This window comes from Melanotaenia boesemani, chromosome 19, assembly GCF_017639745.1.
Source record: "Melanotaenia boesemani isolate fMelBoe1 chromosome 19, fMelBoe1.pri, whole genome shotgun sequence".
In the NCBI taxonomy this organism is placed as follows: domain Eukaryota; kingdom Metazoa; phylum Chordata; class Actinopteri; order Atheriniformes; family Melanotaeniidae; genus Melanotaenia; species Melanotaenia boesemani.
In genome coordinates this window covers 29,315,465-29,339,442 of record NC_055700.1, presented here as the reverse complement: position 1 = coordinate 29,339,442, position 23,978 = coordinate 29,315,465, and the positions used below count along the sequence as shown (strand labels likewise).

Below are 23,978 nucleotides of genomic sequence, written 5' to 3'. Positions count from 1 at the left end.
GTTTGTGGTGAAATCGAATCATCAGCTCTGGTCGTTGATGATAGTAACTACAAAGAATTAGCTGTTATTACTGAGATGACTTTCAGCCACACATCACTGCGGACATGAGTCGGTCGGTTGTGTTCAGTCACAGCGGAAGCTGATGGGAAACATCCAGCAGTGTTTTTTTTATATGACTTGAAAGCTCTGTGAAAGCTCCAGTTGTCAGAGCACAACACTCTCATTTCCATTTAGAGGAAGAATAAAGAGTGAAATCATCATGAATCATCACCCCAAACACTCAGCAATCCTCAGCCCAGCATGCAGCCATCAGTGTTCATGTCTGAGCTGCTGGTCAGACCAGACTCCAGTGGCTGCTTCTCTCTTCATGCATGATGCAGGCCCATAATTTTCTCTTTGATATCATTATTATCTTTCTCGTGTGTGGCCATAGTTTGGTAAAACCGGTGACAGTTGCTATGTCTCAGATTTCATCTAAATTCCAGTTCACTCAGCAGAAACAGTCAGTAAACGAGTGTTTGGTGGATTATTTTCTTTATTAAAACAAGGCTTCTTGGTAGTAAATCTGATACTGTTGGAAAGTCTGTTTTTCTTTTAAATGGAGACACGTTTGGAAGAAAAATGCATCTGTGAGACGAGCAGCAGCGTTGAGTATGTGTTCTGCAGCCATGAAAAACTCCTGGTACCCCATGTGATGAAGATAACTTAATCCCAGCTAGGAAACCTGATGAAACATGAATGATACGAGGCGGCGTCTATTCTACTGTAATCAGTTTATAAGAACCATGCAAAGTCTTCAGCTGGCTGTCTGGCTACCAGTACAGCTTTCAGTGAGACACCGGCTGTGTCCGAATGTCCACCCTACTCCCTAACCCGTCCTCCACTACATAGGGCTGCACTACATAGTGACTCATTCTCTTGGCAATTCGGACACGAAGCTGCCTATTTTTTTCCTCGCCACAAACCACGTGACTACCGCCGTCACCACGGCAACCACAACCCGCATCAAGATGTCATTCTAAATCCAATCCAAAGTTGTGTGTAAATATTTTTAGTTTTATTCCTTATGTTGTATTTTATTATTTGTTTGTTTGCTTACAGGTAATTTCGCGCAGCTAAATTTTTTTTCCTCCTTGCACCATGTTGAGCTTCTGCCCGCAATGCATTGTGGTCTATATTGACCTGTCTAGCGACCGTCGATACTCACTACTTTTCAAGATGCATTGTGGGTAATTTTGAGTGCCCTACTTTTTTCTTGCTGGAGATTCGGACACTCCGACAAAATGGCGTGACCCCTATATAGGGCACTATGTAGGGAGTAGGGAGCACATTCGGACACAGCCACCGTTCTGGTTCTGGAGTCTCAGAACCTCAGTCCTTTCTGGTGAACTAGCCCATGTTTGGACCAGTTTAACCAGAACCAAAGCCCGCGTGAACATCAACATGATGGAGATTTTGCTCTGAAAGTTGATCGTTTTTAGTGTTCAGGATCCGTTATAAGCAGCGCTTTCCCAAAATAAACCTGACATGCAGACATGTTAGGATGTCACCACCAGCTTACATAAAGCACATTTGTTGCCAGGCAACACAGAAAAAAGAGACATTCGGGTTTTACTCTAAATCAGACGTTCTTAACCTTTTTGACTTAGGGGCCCAACTTTTCCTGTACAGAGAGGTCCGGGGCCGATATTAACGCTGTATTAGTTTAACCCTTTAGGTGACGGGGATGTTAAAGTTTTTATGAAATACTGTAGCTTGTTGATGGCCACATGTCTACCATATCTCGGTGGAAAGTGCTAACAGGTTTAAGCGCTCTCTCTGGAGATATGGTCTGGCGCTTGAGCAAATTATTGCAACTTACCGGGTTAATTAATCTCCCTAAAGTTGTATTCAACAACTAAACCAAATCCACCTCCAGTTTAACAGCTAAAACCTGGTCTGATACATGACATGATGCAGTGACACATTTATTTATTTATCGTGGATTTGAACCTACACAGCTTTTTGTTAAAAAACAAACAAAAAAAAGAAAAAAAACCTCACCTCTCCAGGTGTGTTTTAGATGGATGTGGTGGATCCAGTATCCTGGATTTTCAAACAGTAGACGTTGCTGTTTCTGCAGCAACTGGTGTTCTCAGCTGCGATGGATGGATGGATAGATGGATGGATGGATGGATGGATATATTGATGGATGGATGGATGGATGGATGAATATATTGGATGGATGAATTTATTGATGGATGGATGGATGGATATATGGATGGATGGATGGATAGATGGATGGATGGATGGATGGATGGATGAATATATTGGATGGATGAATTTATTGATGGATGGATGGATGGATATATGGATGGATGGATGGATAGATGGATGGATGGATGGATGGATGGATGGATATATTGGATGGATGAATTTATTGATGGATGGATGGATGGATATATTGATGGATGGATGGATGAATGGATGGATAGATGGATGGATGGATGGATATATTGATGGATGGATGGATGGATGGATGGATGGACTGATTGATTGATTGATGGATGGATGGATGGATTGATGGATGGATGGATGGATGAATGTACTGATGAATGGATGGATGGATGAATATATGGATGGATGGATGATGGATGGATGGAGGGAGGGAGGGAGAGGGAATTGTTAACTAGACTCAAATCTGGAGTTGGTCTAATGCGATTTAAGTGGAGTCCAAGTCCCAGACTGGAGTCTCTATCTCTGGTCTGTAGCATCAACTGGTTCAGGAACCGGTTCAGGAACTGGTACCAGCCAGAGTCCTGCAGTGTGAATGGGCTACAGGTCATTCTACCACCTGCCGTTCTTTATTTCCTTCCCGACTCTTCTTCTGCCTTCACATGTGGATATTTTGTGGAGGGTTTTTCAGTGCTCTGAGGATTAAAATGTTTTGGTTTTGGTTTGTTTTTTTTCTATTTCAGCTCTGGGCGTGGACCACTATGGAGGCCCAGAACAACAACCAACCTGCTTTAGATAATCTCAACAATCTGTGCAAGCTGCCTAATCAGGTCGATCAGGTAGGAGTCAGTCTGTTTCGTACTGGATGGGATCAGACATTGTGGAAATAAATCTAACATGTCTTTTAACCCCTTTGGGTCACTTTATTTTACTTCCAACTAATAACCTTTTCAGTTTATTAGAGGACAGAAAGTCCTCCCCAAAAATTTCTATAGAAACATGAAAGAATAATACTTTTTTCCTACTTTTTTTGCTCATATCTTTCAGTCAATTACCAAATATGTAATTAGTCCAATTATTTTAACAGATTAAATGCCAGTTTACTGACATGATGTCACTGTTTTTATGAGAACAAAAGCAAAATGAGAATTTGGGAACTGGAGAATTTAATTTGTAAAACAAGTCTTTAAATCTTTAGATAAAATATATGGAATTCAGATTCTTTTATTAGTCCCACAGCTTGGAAATTAACAGTATAACAGCAGCAAAACACACAGTGGAAAATAAATAGTAGGAAATGCAAGACATAAAATAAGATTAAAAAAAAGTATCAAAAAAAGATATTTAGCATAAAAATAGTAATAATAAAAAAAAAAAATAATAATAACTGTAATTTAATTATACCTGTACACAGTACAGAGAGAGGATGTGCCTACAAATACATACAAGAAAATAAAATATCCCAAGTAGAAAAACAGCGAGATTGTGAAGTGAATAGTGAGGTGAGGTGGAGTGTATCAGGCAAGAGTCCAGTTGTTAATTATTTGTTTGTCTGCAGACTAGCAGGCATTTTCTTCATTGTACAGTCTGACAGCAGCAGGCAGGAAGGACCTGCGGTACCTCTCCTTCACACCGTGGATGGAGCAGCCCGTCCCTGGAGGAGCTGCCCAGTGCTGCCAGCATCCCGTAGAGGGTGGGACATGACTTTTAATAGGGATGGCAGCTTAGCAATCATCCTACCGTTTCCCACTCACATCCACTGAGACCAGGGGCATCAGTGTTGTCCGACCAGTCCAGACTGTCATAGGACTTCACAGTGTCAATGTCCGTTCCCTGGATGCTCACCTCTGCAGGCGGAGTTTGGCTATGCCTGCGGAAATCCACCACCAGCTCATTAGTCTTACTGGTGCTGATCTGGAGGTTCTACAGGCACCAGTTCATAAAGTCCTGAATAAGTCCTCTGTACTCTCTATCATCCCCATCGGTGATGAGGCCAACAACAGCAGAGTTGTCAGAGAACTTCTGGAGATGACATAATGGTGTATTGTATGAAAAGTCTGCGGTGTAGAAGATGAACAGGGAAGGAGCCAGAACCATTCCCTGTGGAGCACTGGTGCTGCAGAGAGCCCTGCACCCACAACAAACTGTGGTCTGTGAGTGGGGTAGTCCAAAATCCATGTAGTGAGGTGGTGGTTCCAACCCAGCTAGCTGCAGCTTGTCCCCCAGCAGCCTGGACTGGATGGTACTAAATGCACTGGAGAAATCAAAGAACATGATCCTCACAGTGCTTCCAGCCTTCTCCAGATGAGTGAGAGAGGTGAGAAGGAGGTAGGTAACGGCATCATCCTCCTCGATGTCAGGCTGGTAGGCGAACTGCAGCGGGTCCAGGAAGGGGCTCCCCAGTGGGTGCAGATGGACGAGGACCAGATGAGACTTCAGAGCTTCAGGCCTGTAGCAGCTGACCTCCTTGGGGTGCGGTGACTATGGCACTGGGACAATGCAGGACGTCTTCCAGAGCTTTGGCTCTCTCTCCAGCTTCAGGCTCAGGTTGAATGTGTACCTAAGAATCCTAACATTGTTCTTCTTCAGGGCATTCCTCACCAGGTGTGTTGTGAGGGACAGGTCGGAAAAGGGAGGTGTTGATGGTGGGGGGGGGACAGAACAGTGTGAATGTGAGGTGTCAGGTGGGTGTGAGCTGAAGGTCGTGAGGGAGGAGGTACAGGAGGAGTAGTGGACAGAGGGCACCGACTGTAATGGGGGTTGCAGCAAAGGAGACTTGGCCGGGGGAAGGGCAGCTGCCTGATCAAATCTGTTGAAAAATAATAATAATAATAATAATAATAATAATAATAAGGCCTCAAGCTGACGACCAACAGTTCAGTGTCCTTGCAGCAGTGCTGCTCCTTGACAGTGGTGTGTGGGTTACACCATCTATCATTAACAAACACTTCCAGGCCTCCTCCTTTCCTCTTTCCACTCTTCTTGCTTCTGCCGTTCTTTATTTCCATCCCGGCTGTTCTTACACCTTCACATGTGTCCAAAGTTAGCGCAGTTAGCTACGGCTCTGTGAACACAGGAGGCTGCACTCCCAGTACTCAGCGCCGCTAACTCGTCCATCTTACTGGGAAGAGACCTTACATTCCCCATGATGATGGAGGGGAAGACAGCTGGTAACATCTCCTCATGGCACGGTGCTCGATCCCAGCACGGTGTCCCCCGTCTCCTCCTCAGCTTGTGGGGAACATCGCGTCGCTCCTCGGGTAGCACTGTCATGCTACGCATTGTTTACCCTGCTGTAAATAATGGAGCCGTAGAGCCACCAGTGCAAACTGCGCTAGTCTGATGAAAACGAAATTTAAAACACACAAAAGCAAAAAGTAGGAAGAACAGAAGTAGTAAAAAGTAAAGAAAAGCTCGGCAGTGAGCTGCTGTTACAGGCTGCCACTCTCACTGAGCCAGGTGTAATAAAAAAATCAAAGAAATAAATAAATTTTTTTTATTTGGATTTTTTGTTATGTTTTTTCCCAATAAAAAACTGACATTGTGTTATCAATATTGAATAATTAAAATAATTACATATGTGGTCATTTTGATTATGACTGAGGTTGATTGGAAGATTTGAGCAAAAAATAAGAGAAAATAATATTAATCTGGAATGTCTTCACAGACGTTTTTGAAAGAGGTCTTCTTTGTATTCTAATGATCTGAAAGAGGAATAAATTTGTTCTGTTGACCTTTAAGACAAACTTAAATTGGAATTATCCTTCATATGAGGAAATACAACCGGAATGGTGTCCAAAAATAGTCCATATTTACCCACAAGGGTTATGAGCGTTCTAATAAAGATTTTCATGCTCTACACTGTTTAATCTTGAGGTGTTGTTTTCTCTGCTTAGAAAAATGTGGCAAGTCGTAAGTACTACTGTACCATGGCAAACTTCCACATTGAGAAGAAGATTGGTCGGGGTCAGTTCAGTGAGGTGTATAAGGCCACATACCTGCTGGAAGCGCAGTTGGTTGCACTAAAGAAAGTCCAGGTACAGTATTGATGGTGTTAGAGTATCCTTGAATGTCTTCACATTTTCTCTAAATTCAAGTCATATATTTGGATGAAACACCAGGTACACCTTTCAACAGCCGCTAGACAATGATAACTACAAAGTCCGCCCACACTCCAGTAACCCTTGTAGGCATGTGTCCTACTCCAGAACCCTAAATATTTTATACCGATATGGTCGGTAATATCTTGCAATATGATTTATCAGAACACTTAATTATGGGGGTATTTCCCTCTTTTATCAAGAGCGTAATCATTTGATTTGAGAGCAACATTTCTTGTTTTCACGCTCAAACATAATTTTGCTCTCTCTCAAAACTCTGCTCTCACACTTTGACAGACAACTCATTCAGCAACCCAAGAGAGAGGAAAATAAATTCATTGTGAGAGCAGAGAATGAGTCTGACTGAGGGAACGAGACCACACTGGAGCGCAGGAGATTTGAACCTGCAACCCTAAACCTGAGAAGAGAAGCAGAGTTTTGAAAGGAAGACGATGCATTTGAGAGCAAGGAGGAAGTTTTAGAGTGTGAGAGCAGAGTTTTGAGAGACAGTAACATGACATTTGACCGTGAAAACAAGAAATCTTGCTGTCAAACCAAACAATTACACTCTTGATTAAAGACATGGAAACACCCCCATACTTAATAAGATACACTTAACAATCTAAATCCAAAACAAAAATCACATTTACTCGAGGAACATGAGTATGATAAATAATTTGGTCACAAAACACACTTAAATCTGTCCTATAATTCTGTAATGATCAAACTCATTCGATCAAGCATTTCAGTACCAAACAAATCCATTCTTCATCAGTTTCACTTTTTATAGTTTACTATCCTAGATGTAATATTTTAGAATTACAATTCATCATTTATAATTTGAGAGCATTTCTCATTTCTAACAGTTTATCAGCTGATATAAACTGTTTACCTGCTGTTTAACGTTTCTATGAAAAAAATGTTTGTAGTATAAATTCAAATTTGCTGAGATGTTACATCGATGACATCTTTGTCGTAGCAGATCTTTGAGAAGATGGACGCTAAAGCTTGTCAGGACTGCATCAAAGAGATCGACCTACTGAAGGTAAAGGTGGCCAAAGCTGCTGTTTTTAATGGGTCGGTGAGAAAAAAGAAGTCATGGATGGTTCACCAGGGGTGTTTGCTTGAATGTCATTGTTTTAGCTTCTTCCTCTTTTTGTAGAAAAATTTAAATATTTAGCCTCATGAGCAGCAGAATGATGTGTTCTAGGAAACGTCTGAGTAACTTTCAGATAATCCTCCTGACTGACGAGCAGATGGACAGACAACCCATCGACTAAGGATGTCATGATGACTTGATGTCGCTATTAATCTAGGTATTAAAACGTCATGATTAATTGTAAATAATCCCTAAATGACGTCACTTTTCACAAAGTATTTTGATCTGCTGATATGGTAAAACAACAAGCAGTGATTTCAGTCAGGGTTGGTTCAGTCAGTTTGGTGAGTTACTGCTTGAGTTTCTGTCTTGGTTTCGAGTTATTGTTGACATTGCTGGTGTGGAGCTCTGTCGTTAGCACCTTCTCTCTACAACCACCCCACCACCAACCCACTGTGTACTGCTCAGGGCAAAGCAGATGGAGGCGGTTTCAGCTGGTTGCAATCGAGTGAAGTTAACATCAGCTGTCAGCTCCTGGTACTTTACAACACATGGTTCGCAGAAGCGTCAGCCTTTGTATCAGCCCGTATCGGGTAAAGACCTGCGAGTCTACCTGCGTGAGTCCACCAAGCAAGGGCACGAGCTGTAACCTCCGTACAACCAAATCAACGCACATTGTGCCTCAAACCATCCCTGTCAGATATGGTCCAGACCAAGACGTGTCACCCGTAGACACCGCAATCCACAAAACCTGTCCTTTCCAATGGCATGCACGTCAACCACATCCTCTGTTACCTTCGGTCTCTGGAACTGCCAGTCCGCAGTGAACAAAACAGAATTTATCAGTTCATTGATAAATCTCTCAGACATTCAGGTCCTAGCCCTGACTGAGAAAACACAGCTACACCAGCCGCCCTTTCTGTCAATGCAGAATTTACCCAAACACCTCACATTCACATTGGCAAACCACAGCAACTGACTTTCAGGCTCTCATCTACTCTTTCAATCTCAAACTGGTACAGAATCCTCCAACACACTAAGCTGGTAATACTCTTGACTTGGCGCTGATCAGAAACTGCTCCACAGCCAACCTGTCCGTCACCCCGCTGCATCTCTCAGACCACTTCCTGGTTAAAATCTCTGTCTTCCTTCCTCATGTCACTCAAGCAGCACCAAAAATGGCGTCCTACCACAGAAACCTGAGATCCCTCAGACCTACACAGCTGTCTGATGAGGTTTACTCTACCCTCCCTTCCCACTCAGACTTCTCCTTACTGTCTGTTAATGAGGCTACAGAAACACTCTGCTCCTCTCTCGCCTCCTCTCTGGACAAACTCTGTCCTCTGGTGTCAAAACCAGACAGACAAAACCCTCCCAGTCCATGGCTCACAGAGGTTCTGAGGGAGCACAGAGCCGGACTCAGGGCTGCAGAAAGAAAGTGGCGCAAATCAAAAGAACACACTGACTTGTCTGAGTACAGACAAAAACTTGAAACTTTCACATCCAGCCTAAAGGCGGCCAAGAAAACCTTTTATCAGAACAAGATCCGCAATGCTCCCAACACGACGACTGTTCATGGTGTTTAACTCTCTTCTATCTCCACCACCTGCTCAGCCTCCCACTGTGCTGACTGCAGAAATGTTTGCTTCCTACTTCACTGAAAAGGTTGCTACCATCAGTAACCAATTCACTGAGACTGACCAACTCAGCCTTACCAAACCAGCTACTGGTGCCTCACTCTGCTCCTTCCGCTCTCTAAATGAGGACCAAGTCTCTAAACTTCTAGTCAACTCAAAACCCACGACCTGTCCTCTCGATCCTGTTCCCTCTGATATGCTGCAGAGCATTTTACCTACAATCAAACCTGCAGTAACCATATTATCAACTCCTCTCTTAAATCCGGTGTCTTTCCCTCTGCCTTCAAGCAAGCTCGGGTTCCCCCGCTGCTAAAGAAACCCACACTCAACCCAGCCCAGGTTGAAAACTACCGGCCGGTCTCTCTGCTTCCATTCATGTCTAAACTACTAGAGCTTCAGTCTTCAGTCAGGTCTCACAGTTCCTCCAAGACAACAACTTGTTAGATCCTTATCAGTCTGGCTATAGGCAAGGCTGCTCTACTGAAACTGCTCACCTGTCAGTTTCCCTACGGTTGCCAGGTCCACTGGTCAATCCTCAGTCCTTATACTGCTGGACCTGTCTGCTGCATTTGACATGGTCAACCATCATATACTGTTCTCCACACTCTCGGAGCTTGGCATCTCAGGATCTGTCCTCTTGTGGTTTATGTCCTACCTCACAGGAAGTTCCTTCAAAGTATCTTGGCAAGGGGACATGTCCAGATCACATGGGCTGACAACAGGGGTGCCTCAGGGCTCGGTGCTTGGCCCTCTTCTGCAGTCATTAGCTCTCATGGTTTCTCCTACCCCTGCTATGCAGATGACACTCAGCTTTTCCTTTCTTTCCCACCTGACGACACAACGTCTCAATGTGAATATCAGCATGTTGCTGATATCTCCGCATGGATGAAGGATTGCCACCTTCAGCTAAATCTGTCCAAGACCAAGCTTATTGTCTTTCCAGCCAATCCTTCCTTACCACCACAGATAAGCGTGCAGCTCGACTCTATCACGCTTGTGCCTACGTCTTCTACCTGGAATCTTGGTGTCATGGTAGACAACCAGCTGACCTTAAAGGACAATGTTTTAAGAGCAACCTAAAGACTCAGCTGTTTAAGGAGCATTTCGGCATGTAGCTTAACTCTTCTACTTGTTGGAATGAGTTAGAAAAATTTGTCTAGCTCTTTGGCTCAACTCAACACTGAATAAGCTGCAATAGTGCTGTATGATGAAATTAGGATCTCGTAATTAAACGAAGGACAGTTGTAACGAGGGGAAGGGAAAAACAATGCATTGCCTCTAGTGCTACACGACAGTACCTGGGTCCACCTGACTACCACTTAATTATGAGGTCCCTCCTGGTTGGTTTCTGCTTGTGTTGTTCTTACTCTCAGATGTAAGTCGCTTTGGAGAAAAGTGTCTGCCAAATGACTACAGAATAGAACAGAATAGATAAAAACATTTAGAAGTCAAAGACAAGTTGGCTACAGTTTGGTCAAGCCAGCTTTACTTATAAGAACATTAGAAAACAACATATGTAGACCAAAGTGCTGTACAACTAAGAGTGGTAAAATAGAAAGAAACATTTGGGGGCCTAAATAATAAAATATATATAGAAGAAATAAATAAGTCTATGAAAAACCCAAGCATGAAACAAATCAGCCAAAAAAAAAAAAAAAAAAGCCGCCAGATGAGATTTAAAACGTCCACAGTTGGTGAGATCTTAATATGAACAAGGAGTCTGTTCCACAATTTGGGGGACAACAGAAAAAGCGGTGTCCCCATTTAATTTCAGCCTGGACCTCGGGACAAGAAGAAGTGACTGGTCAGCAGACCTCAGCAACCTAGAGGGAACGTGTCGGGTTAAAAGATGGGCGAGATAAGGGCCAGCCCTTTTAACGACTTAAAAACAAACAATAGAATCTTAAACTCAACTCTAAAACTAAAACTTAATGACCTAGGAGTGTTAATGTGGTTTTATACATTTAAAGTGTTTGGGAATTAATTAATGCAGAATAATCTGATTGTTTTTCTGGTAATAATCGTAGTAGGAGCATCAGTAGTTGTCACATCCCTACCAGACAGCTCTTATCTAAACCCTTCTGAATCTTCTGTTTGTCTGAAACCCGTCCAACATGTTAAGTCCTTCATGGCTGTTGCTGTTTGTCCGCTGCAGCAGCTGAATCATCCCAACGTGATCAAGTACCTCGACTCCTTTATCGAAGACAACGAGCTCAACATCGTTCTGGAGCTGGCTGATGCTGGAGATCTGTCCCAGATGATAAAGGTCTGGACCCGTTAGTATGTGTATTACTGGTGCTGGCCCAGGTCTCCCTGATTTTAACTGACGTTATTAATATGTGGCTTTTTCTGCAGCGTACAAATTCTTCCCTTTGTTTATTTTTTTTCAGTACTTCAAGAAGAAGAGGCGACTTATCCCGGAGAGAACAGTGTGGAAATATTTTGTGCAGCTGTGCAGTGCTCTGGAGCACATGCATTCCCGTAGAATAATGCATCGCGGTAATTCACTCGTTCTGTTGGCCAATCTGTCTTTTTCCTGCTTCTGTTGTTAATCAAATCAACCCCCCTCCCCCACCCCGCATTCTGTGCAAGCTTGACTCTAATTTCTGTCTACAAACTGAATGTAGGTAGGTATACTAAAAGCGATAAACATCTGGCTTGATGCTGCTGTGAGGAAACAATATCATGGGGATCCATCCACACCAGGAGCCAGTCCATGTATGTCTTACAGCGGCCGCTGCCATGGCAACCACCCCGATCAGGGCAGACTGGGGCCCACACCACAGCCGTAAGGCTGCAGTGCAGGGCCCCAGCCAACCAGACAAGGGTGATCACCACAGCAACAACCCCCAGACCAAGCAGGCAAAATCCCCAGCATGGAGGATCCCCATGAGGAAAACACTGGAGTTAAAACAAAGATTAAATAACCTTAAGAAATAATAAGAACAGCTAAGAATAAATGAATAAATAAATCAATAAATAAGAAGTAATTTGAGTAAAATGAAAATAAAATTATGTGGAATAAAATTATGTAAAATAAATTAAGATCAAATAAAATTTAGTTGAAAACTAAGCTAAAAAGGTAAGTGTTAAGCCTCTTTTTAAAAACATCAACGGCCTCTGCAGCCCTGAGGTTTTCTGGCAGACTGTTCCACAGTCGAGGGCCACAACAATAGAAAGAGACCTTGCCGTATGTCTTGGTCCTCACCCTTGGAACAACTAAAAGGCCGGTACCAGAGGACCTCAGTGTCTGCAAAGTTTCATAATTTAAAAGAAGGTCTGATAAATAAGAAGGCCCAAGACCATTAAGACATTTATAAACAACTAAAAGAACCTTAAAATCAATCCTGACATGCACAGGGAGGCAATGTAGCAATTTTAAAACTGGTGTAAAGTGTTCCCGCCCTCTGGTCCTCGTCAGAACTCGTGCCACCGAGTTCTGAAGTAGATGTAGCTTCGAAAGGGAGCGAGCAGGGCATTACAATAATCTAATCTACTAGAAATCAAAGCATCAGCACCTCCATGCTGGCAAGAGAGAGAAATGGGTGGACTCTGGTGATGTTTTTAAGATGATAAAATCCTGTTTTTGTTATATTTCTGATGTGTGGAGTTAAAACCCAACTCAGAGTCGAAAAGAACACCCAGATTTCTCAAAAACTGAGAAGGATTAAAATTGTTGTAATTTTGATAAAAATTCTCTCTATCTTGCCCTCAGGACCGATAATTAAAACTTCAGTTTTGTCCTGATTGAGCTGTAAGAAGTTCTCTGCCATCCATGACTTTATATCTAAAATACAGTTTAAAAGGACGTTAACTGGCTCCAGGTCATCAGGAGACTTGGCGATGTAAAACTGAGTGTCATCAGCATAGCTGTGGAAATCAATGCCATGTCTCCTGATGACATCCCCAAGAGGCAACATGGACAAATTAAAAAGTATTGGGCCTAAAATCAATCCTTGGGGAACCCCACATTTGACTTTGTGGGTTCCTGAGGAGCAGGTATCCATACTTACAAAAAGTTGGCATTCTGTGAGATAGGAGTAAAACCATTTAAGAACAGTACCTGAGAGGCCCACCAGACTTCTGAATCTAATAAATTCTAGTGATCAACTGTATCAAAGGCGGCACTAAGATCCAGTAAAACCAGGACAGAAAGTTTCTGTGAGTCTAAATTAAGTCTAAGGTTATTAACAATTTTTAAAAGGGCCGTCTCAGTACTGTGGTTTGTCCTAAAACCAGACTAAAATCTTGTGTTTTTTCAAAAACTCATGCAAATGAATAAAAACAGCTCTTTCTGTCATACAAAAAGTATATAAAATTAAAATTTGGGGAAGATGCCTCGGTGAGAATTAATGATGCATCAGTGCCAAGCCAAGGTTTAGTTTAAAAGAGACAGTCAATATTATTATTTAAAATCAGATAATTAATAATAAAAGATTTGTTTGACAGTGATCTGACATTTAAAAGAGCCATATTGAATGTTGCAGGAAAGTTCAGTTGTGAAGTTGTGGATATGGGTTCTGTACTAGGTACTGTGTGCATGGGATGGAGACATCTGACAGTCGAGGTATGTGGATGTGTACTGGTGTGTGATGTGTCTGAGAGGAAGTTTTAATTGGGGGAGGTGTGTACTGGCTGAACCGTCAGTCTGAGAAAGCTTTGCAGGACTGGAGGGTGAGATCAATGTTGATGGTGAGAAGATGAGAACCTGTGTGATTTTGGTGTAAGCCGTCTGATTTGAAAAGGTTTGGTTTAATGTGAACACTGATGGAGTGACAGTAACCTTTTAACCAGATATGAAGTTGTTGGATGCGGCTGAACTTGATATCGCCGTAGCGGGGTGAAGGAAGTGATGATGCAGTGTTTATTTACCTGTTTGATGATGTTGATAAAATCCATTTTTAGAGTCTCTGACTGTTAGAACTTGAGATCATTTGTACCTGCATGTATTACAACAGTGGAAGCTGAGGGGTATTGATGGAATAGATGGTGGGCGGAGTTAGTGATGTTTGTAACAGCTGCACCTGAATGGGAAGACGTGAGGCACCTGTTCATGCAGACATGCTGGATAATAGAGTCTCCCACAATGAGCACGCAGGGGCCAGCTCAGGTGCCGAGAGCCTCCTTTCTTTCATGCCTGTAGTGCCACAGGGTAAGGCGGAGGTCATTGCAGGAGCGGCAGTGGTGGAGGCGTTCCTCTTCGGTGTGACAGTTAGAGGCTGAGGACCCTGCATGAGTGACCGCTGGAGTGGAGGCAGTGTTCCTTGTCGGTGCAATGCCTGGAGTTGCACCTGAATTTCCTGCTGCTCAGGTGGAGGTGATGTTTTCCATTGCGCTGACAGTGGGACTGGAGGCGGAGACCTCCGCTGCAGCAACTGCAGGTGGAAATGCGGCAGAGAGCAGAGAAAGTTAGCCGTGAGAAACCGGCTGTGCAGCGGTGAATGTCCTGGCTCGCTTCGCCACCTCTGTGCTGGTTTGGAATAAAACGCAGGATCCAAAACAGAACAATTTTTTCTAAATTATTTCTCTAACATTTAAAACAATAATTAATGTTTTTTCTTTTTTCATTATTCTTGTTTTAATTATTAATAATTATCTTTTGATTATTTTGTCTGATTTAAAATTAATTTTTTTCCTCAATTTTTCTTCTGCTTCCTGTGTGCTGACCTGGACGTTGTTATCTTGTGTCTTGGTGTTTTCTGGCTCATAGTGAGATTTAACCCAGAGCCACAGCAAACACCTGGTTGGTCTCATCATGTTCGCTTTTAGGACTTTTTTTGATATTTTTTAAACATCTCATCATTTTTTACACTTGCATCACGTAAAAACAAGTCCTGCAGAGAATTTTGGGTTTAATACGGGGTACCAGAGTGTGTCTTATGGAAGATTTAATGTGTGTGTTTATGTGTTTAAACCAGATATCAAGCCAGCCAATGTGTTCATAACAGCTGCAGGAGAAGTGAAGCTGGGTGACCTGGGACTGGGACGCTTCTTCAGCTCTAAAACCACCGCTGCTCATTCTTTAGGTAAAAACCATGAGGTCATATTTAAACTGCTGTCCAGACTCCAGTAGCTTCTCTGTGTGCTGAGTGTAGATTTAAAAACTGAAATATTCTAGTCAGGTATGGACAGAGATGATTGAATGAAGGTTTTTATGATTTGTTGGCTACAGTTTGAGTAATTTTCTGTTCCAGTGGGAACGCCGTACTACATGTCACCAGAGAGGATCCATGAGAACGGATACAACTTCAAGTCGGATATCTGGTCCCTGGGATGTCTCCTGTATGAGGTCAGCTCATATTCACACACTTTTCATCTAGACATGGTGAAAAGAGAATCACAGAGCAGCAGGGATCCCAGTCCTGAGAGTTTTCCATGTTTCTGGGTCGGTGTCCAGCTTCTGCAGAGCTTCATGCTGAGACAACTTCCTCACATTCGTCATGTTGTTCAAATAATTCTCATTTAAAATGAGATGTTTTAGTTCTCCCAGTAAATAAACTGGAAAGAGAGTAGATCCACTGGAGCTGTCTCTCTGTTGGATAATAATTCCAACTTTACGCTTGTTTCTGCCATTCCAGGTCCAGAGGGAAGGAAACATCAAGCCATCATGTTTTATCAGCAGCTTTTGTCGTTGCTTTTTAAAACCAGCAGAGAAAGGAAATGTTGCAGGAGAGACGCCCGCTGTTTTTGGCTCTGATGGTTAAATTTCATTCTGGAATAATCTTCATGCTGGAAGTCACAGAGGCAGCCCAGTTCCCTGTAGTGCAGTTATAAACCAGTTCAGTTCACTATATGATCCACACCAGTCCAGTTTATAATAACTGTGTTCATATAAAATAATGACCTAGCCAAGGAAAACCTCCATCAGAACCAGGACCAGGAAAGGAAACCACCTTCAGAACCAGGACCAGGAAAGGAAAACCTCCATCAGAACCAGGACCAGGAAAGAAAACCTCCATCAGAAGCAGGACCAGGAAAGAAAACCTCCATCAGAAGCAGGACCAGGAAAGGAAACCTCCATCAGAACCAGGACCAGGAAAGGAAACCCCCATCAGAACCAGGACCAGGAAAGGAAACCTCCATCAGAACCAGGACCAGGAAAGGAAACCTCCATCAGAACCAGGACCAGGAAAGAAAACCTCCATCAGAACCAGGACCAGGAAAGAAAACCTCCATCAGAAGCAGGACCAGGAAAGGAAACCTCCATCAGAACCAGGACCAGGAAAGGAAACCCCCATCAGAAGCAGGACCAGGAAAGGAAACCTCCATCAGAACCAGGACCAGGAAAGAAAACCTCCATCAGAACCAGGACCAGGAAAGGAAACCTCCATCAGAACCAGGACCAGGAAAGGAAAACCTCCATCAGAACCAGGACCAGGAAAGGAAACCTCCATCAGAACCAGGACGAGGAAAGGAAACCTCCATCAGAACCAGGACCAGGAAAGGAAAGGGGGTGCGCTTCCTCTGCCTCCTTCTGGTCTCTGTGGTGGCTGCTGGTGGCCCGGGGCTTGGGGTCCTCTCGGTCTGCCTCTGATCCTTTGATGGAGCACGGTTGCATTTACATGATCACCCAGCACAACTATTGCTTAGCACATACACCAAAACACACCCCTACACACACACTCCCCTACACACACACACCCACATCCCTACACACAAACACATACACATATACTAGTTGCTGTTGTGTTTGTTGCTGTTCATGGTTTTTACAGTTTTTCTTCTCCCAGGTACTCCTGATGATTGTCTGCTGCGTTCTCTAGAAGCCTTTAGGATGTTTCCTGCTTCTTTCCAGGTGTAACAGCTGTTTAGCTTTGATTGCAGCTGTTCTGGTTTGTTTTCTACCTTTTGTTTTCTATCTCTTCCTTTTTCTCCTCTATCCACCTTTTTCCTTCTGTTTCTCCAGTCCAGCAGTTATAAGCAAAAACACATTTTAACAACAATAAAAAAAGAAGATTAAGATTCAAGGGGAGCTGCAGGTCCAGAAGCTGCTCCTGGCAGAGTAAATTAGTTCAGCAGAACACGGCAGCCAGACCATCATTCTGCTGTCATCAAAGAAAGAACAAGTCATCATTGTACAGAATGAGTTTTAAATCAGTCTGGAGACAAACACCTTAAAACCCTTTATTTCCTTTCTCACGAGTCTTCAGGTGGTCCTGCTGGACTTCTTCTCATCCAGATGTCTTCTTCTGTCTGCAGATGGCAGCCCTGCAGAGTCCTTTTTATGGGGACAAGATGAACCTCGTGTCCCTCTGTGAGAAGATCGAACAGTGTGATTATCCTCCACTTCCACCTGATCATTACTCTGAGAAGGTAGAAGAACATTTTCACAATATCACTATTACTTTGTTTTTCTTTACCAACTTCTTTGTAACTGGGGCTGTAGTTCAGCCTGAAGCCATCCCACTTCTAGCCCTGCAGTGGTCCAACAGCAGCGTGTATCTCTGTGGGATAAAATGTGATGGATATTTAACCCTTTAGCTGATCTTCAGAAGTTTTCCAGGCATTTCTATCCCGTCCAGGAGGTTTACAATCCAGCCACTAAATGTAGTTTTTATTCAGAGACTCTATCTGGTAAATCCACAATGATCCATGATAACAGCATTATTTATCACATTTCATCATAAAAACATCACCATCACTACTATGTTGCTAAGAGACCTCTATTTAGACCTGGACATGATGATGAAGCCACTTCCTGTCAGCCTTTCCACCAATCAGAGAGCTTAGATTGACGGTAACGTCCAATCAGGAGCAGCCAAAGATCAACCAGTGAGCAGAAAGTTCTATGTGTGTGTGAAAGGAAGAAAAATAATGCTCCTCTATGGCTGGAATAAAGCCAAGAAGACGTTTCTGATGCACGGTGGCGCCACAAAGCAGCTGAGCTGGAGTTGGTTTAGTGAGGATAGCAGGTAAATAGTAGCAGGAATAACTGGAAATGAGGAAAAAGTGGAAACATGGAAATAGTTTCTGTTGTGTGTTTGTTTCAATAACAATATTTTTTCTCCTGAAAGCCAAGACTTGAGAGAACGATGAGATGAGAAAAGGTTTGGTCACTGTTGGTCTGTGTGTTATTTCTACAAAGTTCTGTTAGTAATAAATTCTGCTTTCTTCTTCTGGTCGACCTTTATGCTGCTATATCTATTCATACATTCATTTTACATCATTTTACCTCCCAGTCTGACAGCTGCTACATACTGGTTTATACTGGGATTAAAAGCTGCTACAGACTGGTTTATACTGGGATTAAAAGCTGCTACAGACTGGTTTATACTGGGATTAAAAGCTGCTACAGACTGGTTTATATTGGGATTAAAAGCTGTTACAGACTGGTTTATACTGGGGTTAAAAGCTGCTACAGACTGGTTTATACTGGGATTAAAATCTGCTACAGACTGGTTTATACTGGGATTAAAAGCTGCTACAGACTGGTTTATACTGGGATTAAAATCTGCTACAGACTGGTTTATACTGGGATTAAAAGCTGCTACAGACTGGTTTATACTGGGATTAAAAACTGCTACAGACTGGTTTATACTGGGATTAAAAGCTGCTACAGACTGGTTTATACTGGGATTAAAAGCTGCTACAGACTGGTTTATACTGGGATTAAAAACTGCTACAGACTGGTTTATACTGGGATTAAAAGCTGCTACAGACTGGTTTATACTGGGATTAAAAGCTGCTACAGACTGGTTTATACTGGGATTAAAAGCTGCTACAGACTGGTTTATACTGGGATTAAAAGTTGCTACACACTGGTTTATACTGGGATTAAAAGCTGCTACACACTGGTTTATACTGGGATTAAAAGCTGCTACACACTGGTTTATACTGGGATTAAAAGCTGCTACACACTGGTTTATACTGGGATTAAAAGCTGCTACAGACTGGTTTATACTGGGATTAAAAGCTGCTACACACTGGTTTATACTGGGATTAAAAGCTGCTACAGACTGGTTTATACTGGGATTAAAAACTGCTACAGACTGGTTTATACTGGGATTAAAAGCTGCTACAGACTGGTTTATACTGGGATTAAAAGCTGCTACAGACTGGTTTATACTGGGATTAAAAACTGCTACAGACTGGTTTATACTGGGATTAAAAGCTGCTACAGACTGGTTTATACTGGGATTAAAAGCTGCTACAGACTGGTTTATACTGGGATTAAAAGTTGCTACACACTGGTTTATACTGGGATTAAAAGCTGCTACACACTGGTTTATACTGGGATTAAAAGCTGCTACACACTGGTTTATACTGGGATTAAAAGCTGCTACAGACTGGTTTATACTGGGATTAAAAGCTGCTACACACTGGTTTATACTGGGATGAAAAGCTGCTACACACTGGTTTATACTGGGATTAAAAGTTGCTACAGACTGGTTTATACTGGGATTAAAAACTGCTACAGACTGGTTTATACTGGGATTAAAAGCTGCTACAGACTGGTTTATACTGGGATTAAATGCTGCTACAGACTGGTTTATACTGGGATTAAAAGCTGCTACACACTGGTTTATACTGGGATTAAAAGCTGCTACAGACTGGTTTATACTGGGATTAAAAGCTGCTACAGACTGGTTTATACTGGGATTAAAAGCTGCTACACACTGGTTTATACTGGGATTAAAAGCTGCTACACACTGGTTTATACTGGGATTAAAAGCTGCTACACACTGGTTTATACTGGGATTAAAAGCTGCTACAGACTGGTTTATACTGGGATTAAATGCTGCTACAGACTGGTTTATACTGGGATTAAAAGCTGCTACACACTGGTTTATACTGGGATTAAAAGCTGCTACAGACTGGTTTATACTGGGATTAAAAGCTGCTACACACTGGTTTATACTGGGATTAAAAGCTGCTACACACTGGTTTATACTGGGATTAAAAGCTGCTACAGACTGGTTTATACTGGGATTAAAAGCTGCTACACACTGGTTTATACTGGGATTAAAAGCTGCTACACACTGGTTTATACTGGGATTAAAAGCTGCTACAGACTGGTTTATACTGGGATTAAAAACTGCTACAGACTGGTTTATACTGGGATTAAAAGCTGCTACACACTGGTTTATACTGGGATTAAAAGCTGCTACAGACTGGTTTATACTGGGATTAAAAGCTGCTACAGACTGGTTTATACTGGGATTAAAAGCTGCTACAGACTGGTTTATACTGGGATTAAAAGCTGCTACACACTGGTTTATACTGGGATTAAAAGCTGCTACAGACTGGTTTATACTGGGATTAAAAGCTGCTACAGAATGGTTTATACAGGGATTAAAAGCTGCTACAGACTGGTTTATACTGGGATTAAAAGCTGCTACAGACTGGTTTATACTGGGATTAAAAGCTGCTACAGACTGGTTTATACTGGAATTAAAAGCTGCTACACACTGGTTTATACTGGGATTAAAAGCTGCTACAGACTGGTTTATACTGGGATTAAAAGTTGCTACACACTGGTTTATACAGGGATTAAAAGCTGCTACACACTGGTTTATACTGGGATTAAAAGCTGCTACAGACTGGTTTATACTGGGATTAAAAACTGCTACACACTTGTTTATACTGGGATTAAAAGCTGCTACAGACTGGTTTATACTGGGATTAAAAGCTGCTACAGACTGGTTAATACTGGGATTAAAAACTGCTACAGACTGGTTTATACTGGGATTAAAAGCTGCTACAGACTGGTTTATACTGGGATTAAAAGCTGCTACAGACTGGTTAATACTGGGATTAAAAACTGCTACAGACTGGTTTATACTGGGGTTAAAAGCTGCTACAGACTGGTTTATACTGGGGTTAAAATCTGCTACAGACTGGTTTATACTGGGATTAAATGCTGCTACAGACTGGTTTATACTGGGATTAAAAGCTGCTACAGACTGGTTTATACTGGGATTAAAAGCTGCTACAGACTGGTTTATACTGGGATTAAAAGCTGCTACAGACTGGTTTATACTGGGATTAAAAGCTGTTACAGACTGGTTTATACTGGAATTAAAAGCTGCTACAGACTGGTTTATACTGGGATTAAAAGCTGCTACACACTGGTTTATACTGGGATTAAAAGCTGCTACACACTGGTTTATACTGGGATTAAAAGCTGTTACAGACTGGTTTTGTACTGGGATTAAAAGCTGCTACACACTGGTTTATACTAGGATTAAAAGCTGCTACAGACTGGTTTATACTGGGATTAAAAGCTGCTACACACTGGTTTATACTGGGATTAAAAGCTGCTACACACTGGTTTATACTGGGATTAAAAGCTGCTACAGACCGGTTTATATTGGGATTAAAAGCTGCTACAGACTGGTTTATACTGGGATTAAAAGCTGTTACAGACTGGTTTATACTGGGATTAAAAGCTGCTACAGACTGGTTTATACTGGGATTAAAAGCTGCTACAGACTGGTTTATACTGGGATTAAAAGCTGTTACAGACTGGTTTATACTGGGATTAAAGCTGCTACAGACTGGTTTATACTGGGATTAAAAGCTGCTACAGACTGGTTTATACTGGGATTAAAAGCTGCTAGCTTCTATACTGGTTTAGATTAAAAATAAATATTAAATTGATTTATTTTAAATAAAATTTTCTTGTTAATTTAAACATGATTAAAAACACACCACATGCTTCACACATGTCAGATATTTCCAGCATATTTCCACCTGGTGATCATGAACGATGGCGGGAGGTATGAATCAGGAACAGAAACATGATCCATCCTTCTCTTTCCCACAGCTCCGGGATCTGGTCAGCATGTGCATCAACCCTGATCCGGATCAGAGGCCGGACATCATCTTTGTGCATCAGATCGCTAAACAGATGCACATGTGGACTTCCAGCACCTGAACCTGGTCTCAGACCTCTTGTTGTTGCGTCAGGACAGCAGCTCAGACCTGCAGGACTGGACTGGGAGGTCTGGACCTCCACACCTGTTCCCTGAGTGAACAGACCCAAGTCGTGAGGTGTTCAGAGGGTTCATGTGCATTTCTGTCTCCTCCTCTTTCTGAGGATGGATCTGTGAGTCATTTCTTCTTGTAGACCTCCACCGGTTCTGGACCCAGTCCACACCTGGTGTTTCAGCTGAACTTTCTGCAGCTTGTTGTTTGTTAATAATTCCCTCAGATTTTACAGTTTTACAGATTCCTGAGGAGCTCTGGCTGCCTCATGAGACCGGATGTGTCATTTTTATTTCTACCCGAAGAAATTCATGCAACTGAGAAGGTTTTTCACGTTTGTCTGGACTCTGTCCAGCTGATGGACTGTCTCTGTGAGCTTTTATGAACATATTAATCGCTCTGTAATGATGGTCCAAGCTGGAACATATCCAGAGACTTTAAACACAGCTGGACTGGATAATAATTCCCCATCAGTCTCTTAAATACTCCTTTGAGGCCTAAATGTAGGTCAAAGGTTTCAGAACGAAATCCAGAGAAATTTCAGATTATAACACCAACAGCAGAAAAGTTGGGTCTCTGTGTAAAATGTAAATAAAAACAGAATATAATGAATTATAAATCTCAAGAGCCCTTATTTAATTCCCAAAGAGCAAAAACCATATCTCATGGAAAATCTGAGCTGATGATGGTGAAAGGTCTGGACTGCAGGCAGGCCAGTTCAGCAGCCGGACTCTTCTCCTGTGAAGCCATGCTGCTGTGATGGATGCAGGATGTGGTTCAGCATCGTCTTGCTGAAATCTGCAAGGTCTTCCCTGAAAGAGACGTTGTCTGGATGGAGCAGATGTTGCTCTAAAACCTCCATGTACTTTTCAGCATTGATGGAGCTTCACAGATGTGGAAGCTGCTCACGCCATAGGCACTAATGCAGCCCCATCCCATCAGAGATGCAGCTTTTCACCTGTCCACTGATAACAAGCTGGATGCTCCCTCTCCTCTTTAGTCTGCAGGAATAACATATTTAATGAAAACTCCACATTGTTTGAGTACAAAGCAGTACACCATCAAGATGTTTACATGTAATGAACATTTTAGAAAAAATATTAACAGCTTGAAATTGATGTACAAAAATAAGTTTCAACTATATTTTCAGTTACACATTTACATGCCCATCCATTATCTGTACCGCTTTGTCCATGAAGGGTTGTCATTTAGCATGTGAGAGAACATTTACATGTTTTATATTTGTGTTGCACACATTTCATATATAAAATGTATGTTTACATGAATATATACATTTAATATATGTAAATTTATTAAGTAAATGGTTCTAAGTTTTTTTTTTAATATTTGATATTTTTTATTTATACAATTATTTTAATTTAGAACATTTTTATAAATTCCTAATTTTATACAGTTATCCTCCTGCTCCTCTTCCTCACTGGTTGGTTTCTTTCTCTGGTGACATGTCGGCTCTTCTGCTCACCGACCTCGTGGTTTCTGATGGTTTTGCTCCATTTGCTGCATCAAGCGACGGATCTGCACCAGAAAAGCGACCAAATCCGTATGTAAAAAACACAGAAAACGGACGAAAGTGTCCATCTGTGCTGAGCATCAACGGGCTTTAAGGGTAGACCACCGTTAAACTATAAGTTTTATCACAAAGGAGAGAGGATGTCTGCATCCCGAACCCAAACTGCGAGCCACCACCACCAGACGGTAGACCAGAACCGATCCCCCTACTACCACACCAGGATCCAGTCTACCACCACCACCACCACCAGACTGTAGACCAGAACCGATCCCCCTACTACCACACCAGGATCCAGTCTACCACCACCACCAGACGGTAGACCAGAACCGATCCCCCTACTACCACACCAGGATCCAGTCTACCACCACCACCACCACCAGACTGTAGACCAGAACCGATCCCCCTACTACCACACCAGGATCCAGTCTACCACCACCACCAGACTGTAGACCAGAACCGATCCCCCTACT

At 42.4% G+C, this 23,978-nt stretch overlaps 1 protein-coding gene across 5 annotated transcripts in view; it reads left to right on the top strand.

Moving 5' to 3' along the window:
• LOC121629787 (serine/threonine-protein kinase Nek6-like) overlaps positions 1 to 22,790 on the top strand; it is a 28,772-nt gene extending 5,982 nt beyond the window's left edge. Inside the window, exons 2-10 of one of the 5 annotated variants that reach the window (XM_041969581.1) lie at positions 2,958 to 3,053; positions 6,111 to 6,251; positions 7,294 to 7,359; positions 11,209 to 11,316; positions 11,441 to 11,549; positions 14,969 to 15,076; positions 15,245 to 15,339; positions 17,250 to 17,363; positions 21,817 to 22,790. In XM_041969581.1, coding sequence (XP_041825515.1) covers positions 2,976 to 3,053; positions 6,111 to 6,251; positions 7,294 to 7,359; positions 11,209 to 11,316; positions 11,441 to 11,549; positions 14,969 to 15,076; positions 15,245 to 15,339; positions 17,250 to 17,363; positions 21,817 to 21,927 — 930 coding nt within the window. In that variant the 5' untranslated portion in view covers positions 2,958 to 2,975 and the 3' untranslated portion in view covers positions 21,928 to 22,790. Of the gene's footprint in view, positions 1 to 2,957; positions 3,054 to 6,110; positions 6,252 to 7,293; positions 7,360 to 11,205; positions 11,317 to 11,440; positions 11,550 to 14,968; positions 15,077 to 15,244; positions 15,340 to 15,628; positions 15,925 to 17,249; positions 17,364 to 21,816 lie in introns of those variants that run through there. The other 4 variants (XM_041969579.1, XM_041969582.1, XM_041969580.1 and 1 more) reach the window with 4 other exon arrangements.
• Positions 22,791 to 23,978: the final 1,188 nt, after the last annotated feature.